Here is an 8,931-nt window from a genome sequence, read left to right as displayed (position 1 = left end):
GGAAAATGGAGAAATCCCATTTTTTTCCATTTTCTATCTTTTCAATTTTATTTCACTAGTTGATTTCCAAAATCAATTTTTGTTTTCAAAATTAAAATTTTTATTAATTTTACAAAATCAATTCATTAATTAATTTTCTAATAAAATTAATAATTAATAATTAATTAAAAATTTTAATTAATTCTAATTAATTAAATATCAAATACTAAATTAATTTAACACTAATTCTACCATCATGAATCCCTATTCATGAATTTAATATTTAAATCATATTTAAATATCAATTGATTCTCCAATTTTGTTTAATTCCAAAATTAAACGTGTAATTACATCACATATAATTACTAATTCCCTTAATTCTAATTTGAACGTTTCAAATTAACTTATCACGCTACTCTAAGGCTAATCCATTTATGAGTTAGTAGGGGGACCTCGTGAACCTACAGATCAAAGGCTCCAACGATCCAACGATCTGAAATGAAAGTTTATTGAGCCGACGCTGTTGAGTCAATCCTCACCTATGCAAATCTATAAATAATCCCGAATAAATAGGAGTTCATAGTTGGCTCAGGATTAAGGTCAAGCTACCTAGGTCATCGCTTTAAAATAGTGAGTCTTAAACAGTAAACAACGTTATAAAGTAAGAGTGATTAATTTCATTATCCGATCTTGTACAAACCCATTGCACAGGAGGCCACACTCCTCATGTCATGACATGTACGAATCAGGATCACTTCGTCTGTAGCACTTTACAACTCCTTGTAACAATTACAGAATGGGCTGTATCTGATAGTGTTACCAAAATAAGGCACTCAACCTTATTCATATACTATAAATCATTTTGACTATTTACTCGAACTTGATCCACTTTTATGTCTCCACATAAAGTTCAAGTACTCATGTAATTGTTTATTGGATTTATTTATAAAACGAAATAAGCAATTCATATATTCAATAACAACTTATTGAATTTTCAGAATAAGTTTTAATGTTTACAAACCATGAGTTTTAGAACATAAAACCTAATAGTTATATTATTATGTGGCTATCCTGCAGCCACGATAGCCAATATAGATACTTTTATTTCAACATTCTCTACGTTTTAGGTGTGTTTAAGACAAGTTTATAATTTTATAGGAATTTTTTTTTTTCTTTTGCTACTTTGTAGGTTTTAAGAGAAAAATTCTTTTAACTTATTTCGGAGGGAGGGGTTCACAATGTGGGGAGGGGTTCCGAGACTTTTTAGGAACTTTCTTTTGGCTTATTTATAGCTTTCGAGAGATGGACTATATATTTTTAGGCTATTGAATTACTTATTTAATCTCAAAAGTCGTATAAGTAGATTTACGACATCTTCATAGCATAGTAAAATGGTTGTTTATAGTGTTTATGACGCGTTTGTAGCATAGTTTAGGCTTCTAGGACATTTTGAATGACAGTTTTAGTCTTGAAAGAAATTTAGGTGGATTTAGGAAGGAGGGGTTCCGACATTTTTTAGGAACTTTCTTTTGGTTTATTTATAGCTTTCAAGAGATGAGCTATATATTTTTAGTACTATTGAATTGCTTATTTAGTCTTAGAAGTTGTATAAGTAGATTTACAAGATGTTCATAGCATAGTAAAATGGTTGTTTGTATTGTTTACGACACATTTGTAGCATAGTTTAGGCTTCTAGGACATTTTGAATGGATGTTTTAAACTTGAAAGAAATTTAGGTGGGAGGGGTTCACAACATAGGGAGGGGTTCCGACACTTTTTAGGAACTTTCTTTTGGCTTATTTATAGCTTTTGAGAGATGAGCTATATATTTTTAGGACCATTTAATTACTTATTTAGTCTCAAATGTTTTATAAGTGAATTTACGACATGTTTGTAACATAGTAAAATAGTTGTTTTTAGTGTTTACGACATGTTTGTAGCATAGTTTAGGCTTCTAGGACATTTTGAATGATGGGTCTAGTCTTGAAAGAAATTTAGGTAGATTTAGGAGGGAAGAATTAACTTCGACGCTTTCTATGCATTTGTTGATACTTTGTGGTTTTAATGGTGTTTAGGTGGGACTAGGACATGTTTGTAGCATTGGATGGAGGAGGGGTTTAAATGTATATGTTGTAATTATTTTTTAGATTATTTTGAAGCCTAATCGTGCACTTTAAAGGAACTTTGTTCTTGGCTTATTTGTAGGGATCCGAGAGTTGAGTTATATGCTTTTAGGACTATCGGGTTTAGCCTTGAAAGAAATTTAGGTGGATTTAGGGGGGAGAGATTCACTTTGACGCTTTCTATGCATTTGTTGCTACTTTGTAGGTTTAAATGGTGTTTAGGTGGAATTAGGATATGTTCGTAGTTTGGGGGATGTATATGCTGTAATTGTGTTTTAGATTATCTTGAAGCCTAATTGTGCACTTTAAAGGAACTTTGTTCTTGGCTTATTTGTAGGGATCCGAGAGTTGAGTTATATGCTTTTAGGACTATCGAATAATGGGTTTAGCCTTGAAAGAAATTTAGGTGGATTTAGGGGGCAGAGATTCACTTCGACGCTTTTTTATGCATTTGTTGCTACTTTGTAGGTTTACATGACATTTAGGTGGAACTAGGACATGTTCATAGCTTGGGAAGGAGGGATGTATATGTTATAATTGTGTTTTAAATTATCTTGAAGCCTAATTGTGTACTTTAAAGGAACTTTGTTCTTGGCTTATTTGTAGGGATCCAATAGTTGTGGTAATTTAAAGGGTATTTATGTATTTGTTTAATTGGATTTACGACATGCTCGTAGTGTGAGGGAGGGGTTCATGTCTTAAGTATAACTATTTTAATCACTTTTTAGATAATAAAATGGTTGTTTGTGGTGTCCATGTTTTAATTATGAACATTCACGACATGTTTGTGGCTTGAGAGATGGATCATTCCTCATAACCATTTTAAACATTTTGTTTAAGTCTTTGTGTGATTGTTAAAGATCTTTTTCTGCATTTTTCTTTGTTGATTTTAATAAATCTTTCATAATATTTGTTTTTCCTATTTTAGGTCGTTCGTGTAAATTCTTAAAGATCATTTTTGGAGATTGCGAGAAGATTTTGAGATGATCACTTATTTTGGTTTAGAAGATTAAACTTTTTTTTTTCTTTTGTGTGTGCAGGGGATTTGTAAGAAACTAGAAAAATTCAAATTTAATTGTATACACATTTTTTTTTGTAGAATTTTATAGCTTGTGTATTGAATTAACTCTTATTTTTAAATATATAAGCTTACTTTTGTTATATTTGTTCACAATTGATTTGTTTGAAGATTAATTTTTGTTTGTGCATAATTAAGTATTCAAGAAATAAAAATTTGGTTATTTGTTTGTTACAAAAAATATATAAAATTATAAACAACTTATGTCGATGCAAATAAAGGTTGACAAAAATTTGTCGATTGAACTGAAAATTTTTGTTGTTTAAAAATATGCTTTTGTTGACGCAAATTTTATTTTATTGGGAAAACACATATGCCGATGGAAATAATTGTGTTGCCAAAAATGGTATTTATGTCGATGAAAATAATTTTCGTCAAGAGGCACTTCTCCCGATATGGATACGACGACGATTATGCCGACGCAAAAAAATGCGTTGGCATAATCTATCTCGAAGTTTTTAGTACTTTGCCCGACATTTTTTTTTTTTTTTTTTTTTTGTGTGGGGAAAAGTGAAAACTCTTGTAGTACCATACAACTCTGAAACATGCTTTTAATTATTCAAAATCAAATTCGATAATATGGAAATTGTCTTTGTAAGTGTAAATTTAAATAATAAATTGATTTTAATAGATTAAATGTGTGATTTAGAGTGATTAAAAAATGATAAAAGTGATTATAACAATTCATAATCACTCTCAAATATTTAAGAAGGTGTAAAGTCGTGGACCTACATTGTAAAGGGTTAATAAACCATAGGATTGACTTCTTTTAGTTGTGTACCCACAAACTCTTAGGACCAAACACAAATTTCTTTGAAATTATTCATTACAAAAGTTATGAATTTCTTTTTTTTTTTTTGCAAAAAAATATTTTTAATGTACTTGAATAGTGTTTTTACTGAGTAAAAATTCTCTTTAAAAAACAACTTTGGTTTGTCAAGATGAGAAGTTTGTGTCTTTTTAATGCAAGAAGTGAGCCCAATTACTTGTTATATATAACTTGAATGGTTTTTTTCTTCGTTAAATCACCGATTCATTAAAAAAACTTAAGCTTTTAAAATTAAAATCGACATTAATCGAAAAGAAATTGCATTATAGGATTTGAAACAAGACCTCCTCGAACCACCTATTTTGATATCATGTTAAATCATCGATTGATATAAAAATTCAAAATAACAGATAAAGATAATTTTAATATTATATATTATCTAACACTCTTACTAAATAATATCAATGACAATATATCAATCAAATACAAACTTTCATATTGAACATATCATACTTGAACTTTAGAGAATTTATTCGAGTCACACCATAAAAGTAAGTAAAAAAAATAATAAATAAGAGTAATCTACTAAGAGAATGAATTGTGTTTCTGTCATGTCTCCAAATTTTTCTACTAAAAGAAGAGAGAGACATAGTTATCCACAAAGAAGTTTGTTCCCACGTGTTAAACAACATACACACGACCTAAAGTATAGGATCAAGTAAGAATAATAATCAAGCTTGAAATTAGCAAGCGAGTTGCTGTGATTTATCAAGTTTCAACTCTACCACTAGCCGCATTTTCCTAAACTAGGAGTGTTCAAAAACCGATCAATCCAATCTAATTCGTGCGGTTTAGATTTGGTTATCTATTCATTTAGGTTGGGTTGATTCAAATAAATAAAAATTTTATGAATTGATTTGATTTATGGATTCACCTAATATATCTCAAATCAACTCGAATTTATTATTAACTTTAAAATATATTTTTTTATTACTTATAACACAATTATTTATACATATATTGATTTTAATTTTATTTAATTTCAATATTTTTTTGAATAATTTATTCTTCAACAACTCTTAAAAGTAGTTTTTTTGCATTTTAAAAAAAAATCATTATATAAATTGAAATTGAGTCGTTAATCTTAATTTAATATATAAAAATAATTAAATAATATTTTTACATATTTACATTTTGTTTCTTTTTAAAACAAATTTTAAATAAATGACCTGATTAATCCGAACCAACCAAACCCAAATATTTTATGGTTGGATTGGGTCGAGTTCATTTTTTAATAAGGGTTATTTGGATTGAAAAAATTTATAATCCGAACAATTAGGTTTAGTCTAAAAAGTTTTTAAATCCAGCTCAACTCAACCCACACCCTTACTTTAAAGGTGGCTTTAAAAAAGAAAAAAAAGTCTTGAAATAGTAAGCTGCTTAGGGGTCATTCATTTTTTGGGAATCAATATATAATTGAAATTCTAACATACCTGAAATGGTAGATTTTCAATAATTTTAGATAACTATCAAACTGAATGGAGGATACCTGCCTTTTGTTAAATAAATAAAAAAAAAAAAGGGTTAAAAATGATCACTATGAGAATGTTTTGAAATGATGCAATATTCTAAAAATATCTTTTTATCTATTTAATATAATTTGAATTTATATGATGTATATTCTGATGTTTTTAAAATTTTATTATTATGAATTTAGTTTATACTAATTTTACATGTCATTTAATTTTTTCAAACAAGTTAATTTATATTTTCTAGAACTTTTTATATAAAAATAATTGATAAATATTAATTTCAGTTTTAACATGTAATAATAGTACTAAAGTTGAACTTATATTGAAGACTTATCTGGGATGATATTTGGTTAGGGAATTATATTCATACAATAAAAATTTTTAGAGATTGTAAGTTACTTGCAATGGGATTTTTTTTTTTCAATTATAGATGATCTCACCATTTTTAAAAATTAAAATAAAAAGTCACTTTAGATTACAATGGAAAATAAAATTTATTTTATATGTAAATGGAAAATATAAATATACTTAACACAGTATTGTTTATTAAAGTTTAAAAAGATAAATTGTTACCAAATTAAAACCATAGAAGTAAAATAATTATAAACTAAAATTAAGAGATTAAATTGTCTCTCAAAATAAAACAATATAGAATTGGATGAACGAATCTCCGACATCTAAGAAGGATATGGTTATACAACATACAAGTTCATACCAAATATTATATACTTTTTTTAATCAAAATTGGTACTATAAAGAATAATATACTAAATCTATTAAAATTGTTGACATTAAATTTAATGACCCCAAAAATAAATAGTACAAATAAAAAAACCTAAAAGTTTAAAAGATATAATACAGATTAAAAGATTTGTAAACTTTAATCTTCATTTTTTTTTTAAGAATTAATCTTCATTTCTTTTCAACTATATATCAAATGCCTTAAAAGTAGAAAATCACATGTTTTGTCACCAAAGCTAATATTAATTCTACATCTAATATTTCTACTACCACTATATTAAAATCTTGGAGTTATTTTGGAGCAAAATTCTAAATTAATTTTCCTTTTCCTAGAAAAATAATTCTATAAGAATACATTTAGATAAGTATTTATCCATTTTTTTCCTAAAAGATGAAATTTTATTCGGACCAAAACCACATATTTGTGAAGGATGACATCAATATATGTAATATAGTAACATTAACTTTTAACTTATTAAATCACAATTGAAAAATATTAAATTAGTCTAAAATTTTTCAAACAATTCCGTATATATTTTAATATTATTGCAAACAAATTTGGATATAATAGTTAATTACAACATGCAAAATATATAAAATATGATGTTATCCGATAAAATATACAATTCTTGCACGAAAACCTTTATTTTTTACTTATTTAATCTACATGTCAAGTTTCAAGTCAAAATAAAAGTTTAAAATAAATAAATAATTTAATATACATATACATAAATAGTGTGAGACATTTTTTTTAAAGTATGATTGACTTTGGTGTGACATGAAAGTCTTCATTTGATGTGAGAGAGTAGAGTAGAAGAGAAATATGCTATGATTTAAATTAGGGTACAAGAATTTTTATTATATGCTTAAGGGGTGAGGACCTTAAGGCTTGTTTGGGTGCATTTCAAAAAAAGAAAAACTTGTGGGGTCATTGCAAATAACCCCCAAATGCTACTCGAACTTTCGCACGTGCGTTGGTCCCACTTTTTTTTTTTTTTTTTTTTTAATTTTATAAAATTATTCCCAACTTTTCAATAGTTCTCTTCTGCCCAATCAAACGTTGCCAAGTGTACCGTACTTGCTTTCTCAGATTCTCAACTTAAACTTCGATTCTTATTTGAGGAATTTTAGCCAATGGTACTTTACATTATCTTATTGTTAACAAAAATTTGTAAATGCTATCAAGTTTAAAATGACCATTTTAGTCCACAAGAAACATTAAATTACTATTTTAGTTTCAATTTAGTGGTAGAATTTTAAATATTTTCATTTAATCTTTGTGCTATCATAATTTTTTTAAAAATGTCTCAGAAATTATTAAATGGACCAAATAATCGAAAGGGGTTAAAACAATATGGTTGGCGATAGAGAAAATTAATACATTGTTATGACTATGTATTCAATGACAATATTAAATCTCTTAACTTATTTTTGTTTTATCTATGTATCATTTTTGTTTTTAAGAAAATTTGAAGTTCTAATCTTAAGTAAAGAAATATATATTTTTAACTCACACTATAAAGATCTTAGTCGATAATTTAAACTTTATTATCATTATCATTAATTTTATTATGGCTTATATTTGAGAACTCATTCAAAGTTTGAGTAGTTTTTTCTTTAGGAATGACTCATTCAAATACATAGAGATGTCTCTTTTAAAGAATTATTAATGTATTGAAAATGAAGAGAATTAACAATTTTTTTTTTTAACTAAACAAATGCAAATAGATTATACCATAAAAGTAAATTCAAATATGTTCAAGAATAGGTATCTTATATTTTTTTTCGAAAGAAATGAAACAAAAATAATTTAAAATATCTTATTGAGGCTTCTTCTTTCCTATTTCTATGATCATAAATACGAAATCTTTATAGGTTGACCCGAATCCAAAATCTCTTTCACTACAAGATTTCTAGCTCTATTTATGGTCATAAAACACAAATACAAATGCTCCTCAAGCTCATCCAATTGGTGGCTAAAGTTCACATGACTTTGATTTAATTGTCGCACTAATTCACCAATGGCCCGACGTTTATCTTCCCCTCTATCAAGCCAAAATCTTGCCATCACCCTCATATGTTCGAGCTCATGATTGAGTCGAGCCACGAGCCTACCAATCGTATCGAAATCTCTATTTAAAGTGTAAGTCCCTTTTGCAGTAATATTAAGTCGAGCAACATCCTTAACTAGCTTCCTCAATTGATTAGCCAACTTTATAGCACCCACAAGAAAGCCAGGTGCAGCAACAAATAATGCAATTCCATGAGTCACGATTATTACCGTAAGTGATGCAGTTACAGCCACCAAAAAGCCAGCTGAACTATGTTGAAAATATCTAACTCTCTTGAGCTTGGTTTGAGCCTTGTCGCGACTAAACTCAAGTTGCTTTAACAATTTGGAGCATCCATTTTGAATGATTTGAACCTGTTCTATAGATGGTATAAATGGATTGCGGGTGTTGGAGAATTCAACCAAACGAATTAAGAGTTGTTTGAAATGGGACTCATGATGAAATTTTTCTTTGTTTTCTAAGGATTGGAGGGTGATTTCTAAGGGATGGAGTTTGAGACGTAAGTGGTTGATGTGTTTTAATAAATGACTACATGAGAGAGAGGCATTGGCCGTGTGAGAGAAGTAATCTAAGAGAAGGGAGCAAGAATTGGCTCCAAGATGGGGCGAAGTTAGAATTCTTTTAATTGTGGATTGAG

The 8,931-nt window shown here is 27.9% G+C and overlaps 1 protein-coding gene across 1 annotated transcript; it reads right to left on the bottom strand.

Annotated features, from left to right (window-relative positions):
* Positions 1-7,977: 7,977 nt before the first annotated feature.
* On the bottom strand, positions 7,978-8,926 carry LOC120068193 (transmembrane protein, putative (DUF677); the record flags this gene model as incomplete). The annotated part of the gene is made up of 1 exon (XM_090310338.1): positions 7,978-8,926. A coding segment is annotated over one exon (852 nt), but the record flags the coding sequence as incomplete, so codon positions are not given.
* Between the last annotated feature and the right edge of the window lie 5 nt (positions 8,927-8,931).

The sequence above is a fragment of the Benincasa hispida genome, unplaced genomic scaffold (assembly GCF_027475165.1).
Source record: "Benincasa hispida cultivar pf3 unplaced genomic scaffold, pf3_genome.v1.1 HicScf909, whole genome shotgun sequence".
Classification (NCBI taxonomy): domain Eukaryota; kingdom Viridiplantae; phylum Streptophyta; class Magnoliopsida; order Cucurbitales; family Cucurbitaceae; genus Benincasa; species Benincasa hispida.
This window is presented reverse-complemented; position numbering and strand designations above follow the sequence as displayed.